This window comes from Euprymna scolopes, chromosome 31 (genome assembly GCF_053919585.1).
Source record: "Euprymna scolopes isolate OS-2025 chromosome 31, ASM5391958v1, whole genome shotgun sequence".
NCBI classification, from domain to species: Eukaryota; Metazoa; Mollusca; class Cephalopoda; order Sepiida; family Sepiolidae; genus Euprymna; species Euprymna scolopes.
Genome location: NC_136512.1, coordinates 86,384,483 through 86,401,982, shown reverse-complemented (window position 1 = coordinate 86,401,982; position 17,500 = coordinate 86,384,483). Strand labels below are relative to the sequence as shown.

Below are 17,500 nucleotides of genomic sequence, written 5' to 3'. Positions count from 1 at the left end.
AGAGAGAGAAGACTAGAGAGAGAGAGAGAGAGAGAAGACTAGAGAGAGAGAGAGAGAGAAGACTAGAGAGAGAGAGAAGACTAGAGAGAGAGAGAAGACTAGAGAGAGAGAGAAGACTAGAGAGAGAGAGAAGACTAGAGAGAGAGAGAAGACTAGAGAGAGAGAGAAGACTAGAGAGAGAGAGAAGACTAGAGAGAGAGAGAAGACTAGAGAGAGAGAGAAGACTAGAGAGAGAGAGAAGACTAGAGAGAGAGAGAAGACTAGAGAGAGAGAGAAGACTAGAGAGAGAGAGAAGACTAGAGAGAGAGAGAAGACTAGAGAGAGAGAGAAGACTAGAGAGAGAGAGAAGACTAGAGAGAGAGAGAAGACTAGAGAGAGAGAGAAGACTAGAGAGAGAGAGAAGACTAGAGAGAGAGAGAAGACTAGAGAGAGAGAGAAGACTAGAGAGAGAGAGAAGACTAGAGAGAGAGAGAAGACTAGAGAGAGAGAGAAGACTAGAGAGAGAGAGAGAAGACTAGAGAGAGAGAGAGAAGACTAGAGAGAGAGAGAGAAGACTAGAGAGAGAGAGAAGACTAGAGAGAGAGAGAAGACTAGAGAGAGAGAGAAGACTAGAGAGAGAGAGAAGACTAGAGAGAGAGAGAAGACTAGAGAGAGAGAGAAGACTAGAGAGAGAGAGAAGACTAGAGAGAGAGAGAAGACTAGAGAGAGAGAGAGAAGACTAGAGAGAGAGAGAAGACTAGAGAGAGAGAGAGAAGACTAGAGAGAGGGGGGGCGGAAGACTAGAGAGAGAGAGGGTGGCGGAAGACTAGAGAGAGAGAGGGGGGCGGAAGACTAGAGAGAGAGAGGGGGGCGGAAGACTAGAGAGAGAGAGGGGGGCGGAAGACTAGGGAGAGAGAGAGGGGGGCGGAAGACTAGGGAGAGAGAGAGGGGGGGCGGAAGACTAGGGAGAGAGAGAGGGGGGCGGAAGACTAGAGAGAGAGAGGGGGGCGGAAGACTAGAGAGAGAGAGGGGGGGCGGAAGACTAGAGAGAGAGAGGGGGGGCGGAAGACTAGAGAGAGAGAGGGGGGGCGGAAGACTAGAGAGAGGGGGGGGGGCGGAAGACTAGAGAGAGGGGGGGCGGAAGACTAGAGAGAGGGGGGGCGGAAGACTAGAGAGAGAGAGGGCGGAAGACTAGAGAGAGAGAGGGCGGAAGACTAGAGAGAGAGACACACACAAACCAGAAGATTACAGAGAGACACACAAACCAGAAGATTACAGAGAGACACACAAACCAGAAGATTACAGAGAGACACACAAACCAGAAGATTACAGAGAGACACACAAACCAGAAGATTACAGAGAGACACACAAACCAGAAGATTACAGAGAGACACACAAACCAGAAGATTACAGAGAGACACACAAACCAGAAGATTACAGAGAGACACACAAACCAGAAGATTACAGAGAGACACACAAACCAGAAGATTACAGAGACACACAAACCAGAAGATTACAGAGAGACACACAAACCAGAAGATTACAGAGAGACACACAAACCAGAAGATTACAGAGAGACACACAAACCAGAAGATTACAGAGAGACACACAAACCAGAAGATTACAGAGAGACACACAAACCAGAAGATTACAGAGAGACACACAAACCAGAAGATTACAGAGAGACACACAAACCAGAAGATTACAGAGAGACACACAAACCAGAAGACAATGGATGATATATATATATATATATATATATATATATATATATATATATATATATGTATATATATGTGTGTGTGTGTGTGTGTTTGTGTGTGTGTGTGTATTCCTTAATGTTGACCTCATCTCTTATAATTAATTTACATAATTTTATCTGACAAACTTTTCAAAAACTAAGTTCACAATGATTTGAAAACTCTGAAGTTGAATAAATTTAGTGCAAAAACAAAGTCATTAAAACAAAAAGGTACAAATGAAATTTCGTATTTTTACCTTCAGCATCCAACATTCTTGGAATATCCAGATATTTTTCAGCAACATCAAAGGCAGTGTTCAAGTTTTCCAGTGGATTGTCCTGAACAAGATTTGAAAAAAAAATAAATGAATAAAATTGAAAAAAAAAATTGAAATTATATAAATTCAGCAGTACAATCCTTTGAAATTCTAACAAATCAAAAAATGATAAAAAAAAATCAAATAGTTTAATATTTGATTTATATCCCCAATTATCTATATGCTCAATACAGATTGGGAATTTATACTTTAATGTTGGTCTGATTTTATATGAAAATATTTCTTATGAAGTTTTTTTTTTCTAACACTTATCTATTTTGCCACATTTTTAGAGATTTTTATAAGAGTTGCTTCAGATTTTTTGCCTCCTTCCACTGTTATTAGCACAAATATATTTTATTTCGCTGATCTTATTTTATAAAAATAAATATTCCGCTAAATAAAATTTTTAGAGTGGAGATATTTTCTCTCACATACAACATTAAAGTAATCATGTAACGAATTATCTCCCCTGACTTCTGCAAAAATAAATATCTTAAACCATGCTTATTGTCAAATATTAGTGTTAGGACGATTTATTGGAATCAGGAATCGTAAAACTCAGAACTTTTTTTTGAGGGATTGGAATTGGAAAATTTGTGTTTATTTTCAGATGCCAAAGACAATTCTTTAATTTATTTTGGTTTTCTTTTGTTAAAAATTTAGTTTTTTTATTGCTGATACGAATGATAAAATGATATTTGACTTGAAATTATTAGAAAAATTAACATCTATAGATTGCCTCTGTAAGTGTAATCTTACTTTTGCAAAAAATATATACACATATTATATATATGGCTTTTTACAATAATCAGAAAATCTCTATAGCTAAAATATTTAGACATTAAAAACTAAAATAAATAAAAACGGAATCTGACATTAAGATTCGTAATTATATTGGAATCGTCCCATCACTTAAATATTAAAAAGGAAAGTTTACACATTAATTTTTCTTTTAACTTGATCAACATCAATTTGGATTACAAAACTGAAGCCAAAATTAATTTCCATTTCCTGTTTTATTCCCAAGCTATACCGGATAGTTATAACTATTGATAAGACAAAATATAAAATTGCATGATAGGAGTCAATTTGATTTGCGCTTTCAACTTATAAACAATATTGGATTAAATGTCATTTTATGGATGTGCCAACATATTTATTATTATCGAATTCTTCATCAGTTTCGAGTGGTTATTTACTTTCCTTCCCACAAGAACAAAGTTAAATGTGCAGGTCAAATGCAAAAGGAATCGTAAAACAGTCGAATAGTAATTTTTTTTTTCAAATGTATTTTATATATATGTCAAATTTTAATTGTAAACTATAAGCTTTTTTTTTCCCCCAAATGTATTTTATACATAAATATGTCAAATTTTAATTGTAAACTATAAGCTTTTTTTTTCAAATGTATTTTATATATAAACATGTCAAATTTTAGTCATTCAATAACTTTAAAAATTTATGACGTGAAATATTTAAATTTCATATCAAAAGATTTTTATTATTCTATGTAAGACAAAGAATACATTTAAAATATTACACCTTATTTGCTAAAGTCAGTGAGACATGGAAAATCACAATTAAAATATATTTTGTAAAACTTATAATCACAGGTTTCCATACTAGTTGATTGCTAGATAATTTTATTCTGAAATATATATATTTATTTCTTCTTTTTTTTATTATATAAATTTACCAATAATATTAAGCATCCATTTATTAAGATAGGATAAATATGTACATATATATACACTATTATTGAGGCGGTTAATCGGAATTGGGGGAAAATCGGAACTTTTAGGGGTATCGGAACCTGAAAAATTAGCTATTTTTTTATGAGGACTGCCGACTGTCAACACGACGGTTCTAGGTTCAATCCTTAGCTTGGAAGAGGTGCTAGTCTAGCGGCACTGATGAGTTGTGATACAATGAAACAGGACTGTATGTCGATGACTACAAATATATTTTAAGCCCCCCTCTTTAGGTAGAGCACTGTCGTAAATAATCTCACCCACTACTTAATCGGCTGAAAATGCAAAGCTCGTTGTTTGTTTGTTTACGAACAGGCGATTTGAGCACTATAAAAGTGGTGGCGGGTGTCTATTTAAATAGACATTCCGACAAGTTATTTACGGGCGTCGATACCATGGTCGAGTGGGAGAACTGCCGACTGGGATATCGGAACCTGAAAAATTACCTATTTTTTTATGAGAACTGCCGACTGTCAAAACGATGGTTCTAGGTTCAATCCTTAGCTTGGGAGAGATGCTAGTCTAGTGGCACTGATGAGTTGTGATACAACGAAACAGGACTGTATGTTGATGACTACAAATATATATATATATATATATATATATATATATATGCAGGTGGTCCAGGTTAATGTATTTGTAGGATAAAAATCCAGAGAATATTCACTGTGTTTATATATTAGTGCTCAATAAACCAGCAGAGCTTTTATATATTAATATTTATTTATACAGTCATGAACAAGTTTCGCTACACTGGCATGACTGTTTCGATCTGTAGTGACTAATAACCGAGATCTCGTCAGGTGAAAACTCATTCTTTTCATTTAAGTGCTCATTCATCTGATGAGATTCTAGTTACAGTAAAATTTTGTCATGTCATTGTAGCAAAGCTCTCAGGTCTGTAATATAATGGTTGTATAGTTTTAGTTTCCTAAATGTAAACCCACAGGAACTCTTGTGTCCTTGATGAACGAACAGTGTGTGATCATATTTATATAAACATTATTAGCTACATATGTGCATACATGTTACTGCAGTGCCTCTTTTCAGAGAAACTAAGTCTTCAGGCCAGCATATTCATCAAAGCCAAATTCAAGAATATTCTTCAGTTTTGTCTTAGATACGTTGGCCTAAAGATATATCTATGAAGAAAAAAAAAAAAAAAAAAAAAAAAAGCACTGCAGAAACATGTATGCACATTTGTAGCCAATAATGTACATAGATTACTAAAAATATTTTACATTAAATCCAATCTTCTCTAAATTGATGCTCAATCTTAATGGATCCTACCTTAACATGTGCATATATGTCCATGTAGTGACTATTCACAGAGACCAAACGCATTTCTTGAAAAGAATCTCTGTAGAAACATGCACATATGTAATCAAAAATGTTTGTATAAATAAATTTGTGTGTGTGTGTATATATATACACACACACACACACTAGTGATGGAATGATTCCAATTACAGATTTGTTACTAAATTCCCAATAGATTCGATTCTTTTTAAATCTCCAAATAGTCAACTTTAAAGTAGATATTTTTCCCCCAATTATTGCAAAAACATGTTAAATGTGCAAATATCTTTTCAAGCATCAAAACATACACTTCTACAGATTTTAGTTTCACAATTAGTTCAAAATTAATAAATATTGTGGAAGATTTTACATTAAAAAAAAATTAAACAAAAAAAAAAAAAAAGACAATTAAAAGAATCGTTTTTGGCATAAAAAAATAGGTAATTTTTCAGGTTCCAATACCCCTAAAAGTTCCGATTTTCCCCCAATTCCGATCAACCGCTTCAATATTAGTGTATATATATGTACATATTTACCCTATCTTAATAAATGGATGCTTAATATTATAGGTAAATTAATATAATAAAAAAAAAGAAAATGAAGTTTTAAAAATTAGGTTTTTTCTTCAGAGGAAAATAAAAAAAATAAAAAGTATAGAACTTCTATAGAGATGATAAGTAACAAAATTGGAGAAAAAAAAAAGAAAAAAAAGCGATTCACGATAGAAAATTCAAAATGACAAATCCAAACAGAGTGCCGAGACAAAAATCGATGAATTGCCTGATTAAATAAATCATAAGTCAATAAAATACAACACATCAATCAACATAGTCTGAGGACTTATTTTTTTATCTATTTGTCAGCTGCCAAATCTTATAGTGCACCGAGAATTCAGAGGTTTCACCCAAACATGGTCTTCCACTTTATATGGAGTGGCAACAACTAACAACTATTCAAATCAGTAAATCACATTGGTTGCTGCAGTTGCTAGTGTTGCATCGTCCTTGGGTATCATATTATACCAGTATACAACTGCCTCCTGGCTGCAATCTTTGGACGGTGTGGTGACACTGCTCCGCTATACCGTTACTTTCAGGAAAATACGTACATCGTTAACACATTCTATTCCCTCATTTGTATGTGAATTTCTGAAATTCTTGACATCGAAATGTAGAAGTATTATCAGTCAGGATTTCAAGCGGGCCACCACGTAACAAAAAAAAAAAAATAAATAAAAAAAAACGAATCTAATTCAATGATAACTAATTCTTTCAAATGTCATTGGCTATCATTATGCTTTCGTTTTTTTTTTTTTTTTATGCGTTAATCCAGAGTTACAGCGGAATCCACAAATGGATATATTATACACAGCATATAAAATAAATCAATCATTACAAATAATGAAACAAATTTACAAAGTTCCATTAAGTTGGCAAATCCTTACAAGTTTGTCGATTTATCTTGGAAAGGCTGAAAGCCATAATTTTACATCTTTGTTTCCCTCATAACATTTGTTACAAAAGTTTTGTCTGTTTCTTAAAGGCACATATTTTATGCTTAATGTCAAACTTTTTAATGGTAGATTCTTAAAACTTACGTTTTGAACTGAAAAAGAAAAATTGTATAAACTTCTAAAGTGGTACTCAGTTGGTACAAAGCCAAGAGAATATGGTGGATGATGCACATTTTTCCTAGATATTTGGTATTTTATAGGATACCATCTTTCATTATTATAATGATAGAACCCAAACAGCAAGAAAGATGAAGCCACAAGGAATTGAGGGTCATCCACCATATTCTTCGAGTCTGCTAGCAACAAATCACCTTTTTAGAACGTTGCAAAATTATTTGAATGAATTAAGGCTTAACCCAAGGAAAAAATAAGTTAGTTGCAACTTTCAATTAAAACAAAAAATTTTATAAAACATGTATATTTAAAAAGTTTGGCACAAGAAAAAAAACTGACAAAGAACAAGTACATTAAGTAATTAACATTTGTTTTTTCTAGTTTCATTTAGCCAAAAAAAAAAAAAACAGACATAATTCTGTAGCGTAACAAAATAAGTCCTGACTCTAAATCAACAAAATGGTGTTTGATCAAAACAGGTTCCTGATATAAAATATTTCCTGCTACTTCCGGTTTTGTTTAAAAATAGAGGTTTACACAATACAAATATATTCAAACAGATTCTATGATTTTTTTTTTTTTTAAATTCATTTTAGAAGAATTGGTATTTCAAGTATTTTTTTTTTTACCAAACGAAAATACTTAAAATACCAATTTTTCTGAAAAAAAATCATAGAAACTGCATATGATTGCATTGTAAACGTAAACTTTTTAGACGAAAACCAGAAGTAACAGGAAATATTTTATATCAGGAACCTATTTCGGCCAAACCCTGTTTTCTGTTGATCGAGCCCAGACTTATCCGTAACACCAATTTTGTTTACAACCTATTTGCAGGGGAAACATTACTTCAAACCAATTCTGTGACAACAAAATTCCAAATAAGAATATGAATTAATTCAAACAGGATGACATCACATTTTTTGAATCAGCTCAACAGAATAGAATTAGTTGCTTCAAATTTAACTAACAATAATTTACTTAGAAAATGAAGAAAAAGATAAATATATATATATGTATGTTTTTAAGTTAAATTAATATACTTGCTTTAATCAAAATGAATGCAAAAGTTGAGCCCTATTTCAAGTTAATTCAATTTTACACAATAGATGCACCGTCTTTTCATATACTGCTTATTAGCAAGCTTAAATTGAATATTGGTTTCGCAAAAGAACGTTTGATTAATTATTTTTCTTTATTATTATTTTTAATTCGATGGTTGTTTTTATTTTAATTTAAACAATTCTATTTAACAATATCGTTTTATTTCTGAGACAAATTGTGTTCAAATGTTCTTTAAAGAGATCAACTTTATTCTCTACAAGCTGCGAGCTATTTCTAAATTACAAATTGTGTTTTTCTTTCTTTTCCTTTTTTTACAGTCACAGATTTAAAATGTTATGCGAGCTCCAGGTCATCTATTATTATTATTGATTTGTAAAAGTTTAATACATTGATTTTGATAACAATTTTCACCATAATCGAATATACAATTTTTCTTAAAACACGAGCAACATTTGTTTCATACGATTAAAAGATTTTATGTACATTTTGTTAAAAAACTATAAACATCAATGAAATGGGAGAAAAATATTATTCATGATTAAACCAATTGTTAATTAAACTAACCTCCAAATTTGTTTAGCTAGCATTTTTCCAATCGAATTCTTAACTAATGATGGGAGATAGGGTCAGAATTTTAAAATATGCAATTTGGTTTTGGTATTATAGATGACAAACGTAGGAATTATGTGTAAAAGTGTAAAAGTTTCATCTTTTAATTATGACTAATGATCAAAATAATAAAATCGATTTTTGAACACATACCAATATTTTCTTCAAATGACTTACAAAACAGATTTTATCGTAAACTTTTTCATTAAAAAAGTTATTAACATCAATAAAATATCTTTAATTTATATACAAGATGATTGACAATATTATTTATGATTAAATTGAGGATTAATTAATAAGTTAAATTAATTAACTAATTTTTATCTTTAATTAATAGATTTATCCATCTGTCTTAGTTCTAAAGTTTTTACTTCCATTTTTTCTTGCATATCTTTTTTGGTTTCTTTTTAAATAGGATTTTGAGAGTTCTATTAATATGGCACCATTTGGTTATTAACTTGCTTCAATTTTTTGACATTTTTAAATATTCATCCATTCTGTAACTTTTTTGTGTACTTTATTTAAAATGGAGAAAAAAAAAAGTTGAAATTGCTTTCTTTTCATTACAAATTCAAATAAACCAAAGTGCAGATAGTACGAATAGCTGGATGGACATTTTTTTTTTTTTTAAATTACCAACCAAACTGCCTGATATTTGCATATTATTTTTGAAAAAGGACAATTTATTAATTAACAATTATTCCTTCTTTATTGAACAACTGTTGCATATTTGGGTATGCAAAAAAGAATTACAAAATTAAAAAAACATTTTTCTTTTTTAAGCATGTTTTTATGAAACAAAATGAAAAACGAAAAGAAAAAAAATTCAATAAAAATACATTCAATGCATTGTTTCATTTTTTTTTTTTTTATAAAAATGAGAAACATGGCGGGTGAGCGAGGAGGTTAGGAGTATAAGAAAGGTTAGCGTTACAGTGATTGAAGTTAGATAATAAAAGCCAATAGACAAAATATTTTTAAAAATATTTAATTACCGGTTCGCACGAAGATAAAAGATTAAGTAAAACCATGCCATGCAAAATGTTATTTTGAGTTAAAACCAAAACAAAAAGCAACAAAACATGGGAAGGCAACGGACAAAAAAATAAATAACAAATAACCAGGAACACTGAACCACAGAAAATTTTTAAAAAGTTTTAAATAGGAAAAAAAAAAAAAAAAAAATTAATAATAAAAAAAAATAACCAGGAACACTGAACCACAGAAGATTAAAAAAATTTTAAATAATAGGGGTAGGGGGGGGGGAATGGTACTATTTGTTAAAAAATGAAGAAAATCAATTAACTGCTTAAAATGATGACAAATAAATGTCCTCATTTCGACAAATGTTTAGCTATAATTGATGCAAACAGAGAAAAATATTTAAAATATCGATATCAAATTTGACTTTTCTAGTCAGCGTTGGATTCCTCAGAAGATTTTCTTATATAAGCAATCTCAGTTTCGTTTAGCAAGAGTTTCATGAAAATTTTACAATTTGTTTGCACGTGAAAGAATTGAAGGTCAATGTATTATAACACTTTTTGGTTTTAAATCTTCAAGATCCGACCGCATTCTATTCGATGATGCAGCATAACTGTTGCTGATGTTTTTTGAAATGGTACACGTCTTTCTAGAGTTGCAAAGGTAACTTGTTTGGTTCATGAGTTCTATGGCATATCAAATGATCGATATAGAGACATGACGATGTACATTTAAAAGCAGAGGTATGCCTACATGTACATTCCGGATGGAGGTTTTCTACATTTTTGGTGTCCCATAAAAATGACCGGAATTGTAATTAAATATAAACAAAGAGCTGTTTACATTCCAAGGTCAGAAGTTATGAATTATGCAATGCAAATTAAAAATGAAGAATGTAATATCTTGATGTTTACAATTCCAGGGATGTTGATTTGTGATGATATAAGACCAAAATGAACAACAGAAGAGAGCCAACCAACAGCCGCAAGCGTGATCGACATCTTGACATCTGTTGGCAAGCTACACACCAACCAACCCCTTACAACTTAACGTCTCTCTCTCTCTCTCTCTCTCTCTCCCTTTGTCCATATACTAGAAGTTTAATTGTAAATGAAACTTATATCTTGAAATTCATCTATCCTGATTTTGATAATAGCGACAAAAAAATTGTCAGTGTGCATATATATATAAGTTATATATATATATATATATATATAAGTTATATATATATTCAACAACACAAATTGTTTTTTGGGGTTTTGTTTTTAATTATTTCCACTGAATTTTAAGTTGCAATTTGAACATTTCTATTCTATTCATTTGACGTCTCTTCTCACAAATGGAAAATGAACGTAACAAATCCTACAATGTCATTGAAGATGGCCACCTTCTTCAGAGATCTTCATCTTGTACAAGATCTGCCCTTTTTCGAAAGTCGCAAGAAATGAAAACGAAAGGCAGACTAACTACAAACATAGCTGTAGGCAGATGTGAAGAAGACCGATCATACATTGGGGACAGTTGGTTTGTGGTTAATACCAAAAATTGGTTGAGAGGCTTTAATGATGATTTTTATTTCATGTCATAAGCGTGCGCAGCAGACTCTGCAACGCCTAGCCACACCAGGACTTTGTCAATTACTATAAATATATTCAATGAATTGTTTTGGCTCATTTCACAGCATACCAACCTTTTCTTTGGGGGAATGGTAAAACAATACAATTAATTGAACACAAGTTGCTATTTTTATTCAGGAGTCTGATATTATGCAAACTCTCTCTAGTTCTCACGGTTCAGCCAATCAACTGTACAGTTTTGACCAATCACTTGCTTCCAACGTTGTCTTGGCCAGCCAACCCTCTTGCAACTTAAGGCATTTTTCTGCAGGACTCATTACCCAAAGACTACTTATCTGCAGATTACAATATGGCTGCCTTCAAATCTTATGTAATCAGATTTTATTCGTTCTGTAGATAATTTCTAATCCTCTTATAATATTCTTCTTTATTCAACTGATAAATATTTCTCATTTATCCTTAATCCGACAAAAGCCCACCGTAAGATAAATGGTGATTCTTCAGTAAAGTTAAAAAAAGAGATAGAGAGACCTTCTGAGAAATAAAGAGTAGTTGTTTATATCCAGCTTAAAATCAAAAACTACAAAGAAAAAACCCACAAAGTTGGTACATTCTTGATCACTGTTGGCCTAGACGAATAATATCTATGAAATAAAAAATATACATTCATTCCTGGGTGATCAACTGAACCATATTTCCTAAAAGGTTTTTCAGTTTATGTCCTAAAGGGAAGGAAATTTTTTTTTTTTTTTTTTTTTATCAAGAAGTTACTTCCTTTATGCCGACTTACGCTTGAGAAATCTATATAAAGGAAAGTTCTGTGTATGTACGTCCAGAGAGAGGAATGGGTTGGACAGAGGATTGGAGAGAGGAAGAGGGAAAAGAAAAAGTGAGATGAATAGACAAATAGAGAGGTAAAGAGATAAATTTTTTAATAGAAACATCTTACTTTTGCTCTGGGCAACGCCAGTTAGCTCTTTTTTTTTTTTACACAGTGGTCACCACTTATCAAGGCCCGGAAGCCACTCAGGGATAAGGGTTATTGCAAGTACATTAACGTTAGTGTGGAGATTTGATGAAGTGTTTACTTAAGGGGGGGCGGTTCATTAGGAATTTGTTAACGTTGGACTTGAAGACATCCAAGTTGTAGCCAGGTGGGAAGCAGGCAGACGGAACAGAGTTCCACAGGCGTGCAGTTCTAAGAAAGAAGCTTTGTTCATGGAATCCACATTTTGATTTAGGCACAGATAAAGAGTGGGGAAAATGTTTCACAGTGGATTCAGCTAGACGGGTGTTTTTCATGAAAGACTGGCGAGGGGGGGGGACCAGAGATTGGAGTTCAGACGAGCACCTGCCAGGGAAATAACGATAAAACAAGGATAGGCTCGCAACGTCTCTTCTGTGGGAGAGAGGTTGCATGGTAGAGAAAAGGGCATCCCCCACTAAGCCACAAAGTCTATTTTGTACTCTGTCAAGGCAGGATAGGCTGTTTTTAGCAGCTCCTCCCCAGATATGGCAGCAGTATTCCATCCTTGGACGTACTTATCTCTGCTAGTTTGTAATAAAAGAGTTCAGTAAGGCGGAAATAGAATTATTCTGGTATGTATTTATTGTATTTGATGATTTTATGATCGTTTGACAGAAAACGAAAGGCAATCAAGAATTATACTTCTTTTTGTTTGGCTTTTTTTACTTGTAAAAAATCCTATAAGTGAGCTCATAGTACTTGCCCCATCAACGTACGGTCTCCCAACTAACCAGACAAGCAGCAAAATTCCACCCTTCACTGTTACGGCCCCTAGATGGCAGAAAATCCTCTACTGTAATAGTTTATTCCATTGGACTGTTAGACTTTGGAATTCCCTGTTTCCCTGACTGTACTAACCTGCAGAAGTTTAAATGTAATGTGAACAGACAACTCCCCACAGTCCCCAGTTAAGACATGATCCTAAATAGTAACATCTCATGATCCAAGCGATAATGTCTTGTTTAGGATTAAAAAAATAATAATGGGGACCCTTTCCTCCCTCCCTCCTGATCAGGTTGCTATTCCTCACATAAAGAGTCTCCTCTCCTTGGGCAGCTCAAACCCCTCACAAGCACCAGCAGCCAATCTCCAAGGCGTTTATTGGTTCAACATCATGTGTTGTCAAGATGTTTATTAAAAGGAGAATGTGTTTTTGAAAAGACACAAGCGGTAAAAGCAAAGTGGACCTACTACATCTGAAGAGATGGGTGAAAGGAGGGATGCCTCCAACTCCATTCTTGCATGCCCTAATAGACGGGGGGGGGGGCTGGAGGGAGTAGAAGGCAAGTGTTTTTCTTTTGGTTGGCAATGTGGATTAGGAGGAAGTTCCCTTTAAAAAATATTTTCTTTAGATTATATATATATATATATATATATATATATATATATAGACCCAAGTCATATCAGATCAACTCTGGGATAGTTAAACTCTTCAAGAGGTTTGTAAACCCCTCACCTCTTAGTGCTACCCATCACATCAGCTCAATGGGGGAGTACGTTCAATTCTTTAATATAAAATTAAAAAAATAAAATCTCAAGAGCTTGTTGAGTTCTTCAGTAGGAGAAAGAGGAGGAGAGGAGCACTGTCCTGTCAATTGTGAGAAAGTGTGATAAAATTCTGAAACAGGTCTTAACCAGACAAACAAAAGGCATGAAAGAATGTATGTGTTCGTGTGTGGGGGGGATTTCTTGCCAGAACCCCCCCCCCCTCCCACTCCCCCAATTCTATTGCCTGGTCTACATTGCAACAAGATTTAAGTCAGGATCTAAATTTGGCAAAAACAATTTTTTTTTTTTTTTTAGCCTTCCTTTTATTTTTCTTATCTTTCTTGTTCACAGTTCTTTTAAGAAAGCGAGCGAACAATAAGCTAAATTTAAAATATTATGCCACCCACACGCAAAATTTTAAATCGGCAAAAGGAAAGGGAGGGAGGGGTGAACATATTTGTACCAATAGAAGTTGACGCATTATGTTTTTAAGGGAACATTTATATCTGCTTTGCTTTAATTTGTGAACAGATTTCAACTACATTTTTCTTTTTACAAAGGAGTCATCACTTATAAAGGCATGATGATAAAGGTTAACTCTATACCACCAAATTGTACTTTCAAATCATCTTTCAGAAAAAAAAAACTTTACTCTTATGGCTTGTCAGCCCAACTGGCCTTCAATGTACAGGTCAACAAGTAAATGAGGTGTTTGTTTATGTTTGTGCGTCAGTTGCACGTTAATTTCCATCAAGTGTGAGTTTCATGATTAAAAAATTTATTTATTGCATAAAAAATATATTTGGCGGCAAATAGAGGAGTGGACGGAGGGCACTGGCATAACAGCGTAGTGGTGAATATTGGGTAGAATAAGATTTTTTCAAGGGGATAGCTTAACAAAAACTTGTTTACATTGGACTTGAAGACAGCTATATTGTAGTCAGCTGGAAAATAGGCCAGTGGAAGAGATCCACAAGCGGGCAACTGTAGGAAAGAAGTTTTGTTCATGGAATCTGCTTTAAGATTTAGGTGCAAAAGAGTGAGGGGGGGGGGTGATAGCAGTTGTAGCCAGTCGAGTGTTTTTGTGAAAGTTTGGCAAGGAGGGACTACAGATTGGAGCTCAGACGAGCACTTAACATGAAAATAATGATAGAGCAGAGACAGGCTCGCAATGTCCCTTTTGTGGGAAAGAGGTTGCAGGGAAGAGGAAAAAAAAGATCACCTATTGCATTGCAAGTTCTTAAATTGTTATTTTAAAATCCTAGTATCAGCATTTGATTTAGTTCTTTTGTTCTATGGTATATCAGTTCTTTCTGGGTTCAATTATTTTGATAAGTTTTGTGTTCCAAGTTTTTATACCAACAATTATTTACTGTGGTTGGTTGGTTGTTTTTGTTTTACGGCATATCACCCCTTTTCAGGTTATTTAATGCCGAGTCTGGTGATTTTGAAGAAAATTTTTTTAATAGAATATATTTGTTTTTTGCAAGTCAGTTTCTATTTAACCCATAGTTGGGACCCTAACAGGTACTACCACTCCGGGTCAGAGTGGACCTGGGAGCAATGGCAATTAAAGGGTGGCTCCACACTCCCCAGAGCCTGCATATAGTTTAAGGTCATATCCAGGACCTATTTGCTGCGAGATTGCACGGCGAATAGGAGCAGCATGCGTAGAATTATTTTTATGTACAGTTTCTTTCAAAATACTTCTCGTCTGCAGCCTACAAAATATTTGTTAACAAATGCTTGTCGTAAGCCAACCCATCATCAAACTTTGTTAATTCCAGTCATCGTTTTTAATCCTCTCAGAATATTCTGTATCATTTCAACTGACAATCAATTCTATATCTTCAAGTGGTTTTTGGCCTTGATAAATGGTGAATCAGTAAAAATAAATTAGAACTTGTAATTGCAAGTTGATTTAAAGACAGAGGTTTCTTTCTAAATTATTTTTCTTTAAACAGTTATGGAGATTTATATCCTCCCCTCATTAAAGGGCATTGCCATGTAATTAGGCGTCAAAAATCTTTTTTGTCTCTAACCAAGAATACAAATTGAAGTAAAAATTATATTACGTGTTATATCAAACGTATCCACATACATTTATATGTCTTGGAAGTTTTTCAACCTTTAAAACTATATGGAAGATGAAAAATATGAGTCGTAAATCCTTTGTTAGAAAACTCTTGCTTGTAATTACTGATACACTGCTGTACAACTCATGCTCTCTACCGATCCAAGTTATGACAGCAGGACCATTGCCAGCACCCTCAAAATGCAAATCCGGACGGTTCAATGCTTGAGGGCACCGTTCAAAGTTTCTGGCAACAGTTCTAGTTTTCGGTGTGGTTTCAAGTGAAGGACACATCATGCCACCTCACATCTTCGAAGTGCAATCAGGTGGCCGCAGGCAAACCTTTGATGCGACAGCAGGACTTGACACTGGCCCAACAGTCCAAAGAGATCCAGGTTTGGTTTCAGGAGTGTTACGACTTTATACCCTTCTCTCACTGCCCCACCTCCTCCTGACCTGAACGTTCTGGACTACTTTGTTTAGTCATACGTTGAGAACATCACCAACATGACCTCTCACAACAACAAAGCCAGCCTGATGACTGCCGTCTGCCCAAGTCCTGTTGGCGCTTGTGGAAAAGGCATGCTCTCAGTTACAGACCCGTATTGAGCCGGTGATTGAGGCTGAAGGTGGCTACATTGAATAGATGTCGGCTTTACTACGTAATCAAGTTACCTGAATTGTTTTTTCAATAAAAGTTTTTAAATGAAGCTGTAGTGTTGTTTTCTTTAGGGTGACACAAATTTATCGTTTCACCCTGTATATGTTTGTATGTTTAGTCTGACACTGCTCAATAAATGCTATTCTTGAAAAAGTTTAATAACTGAAGTGAAATATCAAATCAAAAACAGTTCTTAATTTATTAATTTACTCTTATCTATATCACCCCTCCATCCAACACACATGATGAATTCTAGATTGAAAAAAAATTTTTTTTCAAAAATCGATGTGCAAAAAAATCATTAAAAAAGAAAAAAAAAAAAAACACTTCATAGGGCTACAAATGGAATGGGGGGGAAAAAATAACATCTACGTTTTTATCTACTGGGGCAATAAACATTGAACATGCTGTATGAAAGCAAATATTTTTGTTTGAAACTACATTTTCATATTTATGCATTATAAAGAATTAAAACTGTTGCAGTTAGATAATTTGAAAAAAAAAAAAATTAATTATTGCACTTCGTCATGTGCAAATATCAAGTTCGAAACATGTTTGGACAAAAATGATAACAGCGAATAAATTTTGTTGCCATTTGAGTCAGACATAAAAAAAAAAAAAGGAAAGAAAAGGGGGTGAAGATAGGATTAATCTCTAATCACGACCCTAACGCATATAAAAATCTTAATGGCTGACATTTTAGCAAAACTCATGCAGCGTAACAAGCGGGTTTGAAATTAAAACCAAAATTTAGTGATGGGACGATTTCAATATTTTTCCAGATTCCTATTCTTCAGAGTTCAGAAAAAAAAAAAAAAAAAAATAAATAAAATCTCTCATATATTGTGTGTATGTGTCTTCTGTGTATGGACTGCATAAATGGGCAAGTTTTATAAGCTTCTCGCCGTCTTGACCTGTCAATCACTTTTACTTGCTATTCGGAGTTTGAGTTTGCAAGATTTATGTCCTTAGTGCAAAGTTACATGCGAGTAAATGTTGAGCTGCCACTAATTTAGTTCTGCTGAGGAATGATACGGCTTAATAGTTCACTGATACGCAGTGTGCTTCTTGATAGCAGAGTTACTTATATTAATCTGCGTGTTGAAGCACAGAGGAACACTATGCAAATAGCAGGTAAATTAGCTAGTGTGGATTTTGACGAGTCACACTAAGTGCATGTCAAAGACACGGAATATGCAAAACAGAATCTGTTTTCAGAGATTGAATTATGGGTAGGTGACATGTATGGTTAAAGCATAAGTGTGTCTATATATATATATATATATATATATATATAT

The 17,500-nt window shown here is 33.7% G+C and overlaps 1 protein-coding gene across 9 annotated transcripts in view; it reads right to left on the bottom strand.

Annotated features, from left to right (window-relative positions):
- LOC145255836 (alpha-actinin, sarcomeric-like) overlaps positions 1 to 17,500 on the bottom strand; it is a 260,402-nt gene that overhangs the window by 57,506 nt on the left and 185,396 nt on the right. For all 9 annotated transcript variants that reach the window (XM_080114560.1, XM_080114566.1, XM_080114561.1 and 6 more), the window contains one exon: positions 1,978 to 2,059. In XM_080114560.1, the coding sequence (XP_079970686.1) occupies positions 1,978 to 2,059 (82 nt within the window). The remainder of the gene's footprint in view (positions 1 to 1,977; positions 2,060 to 17,500) is intronic.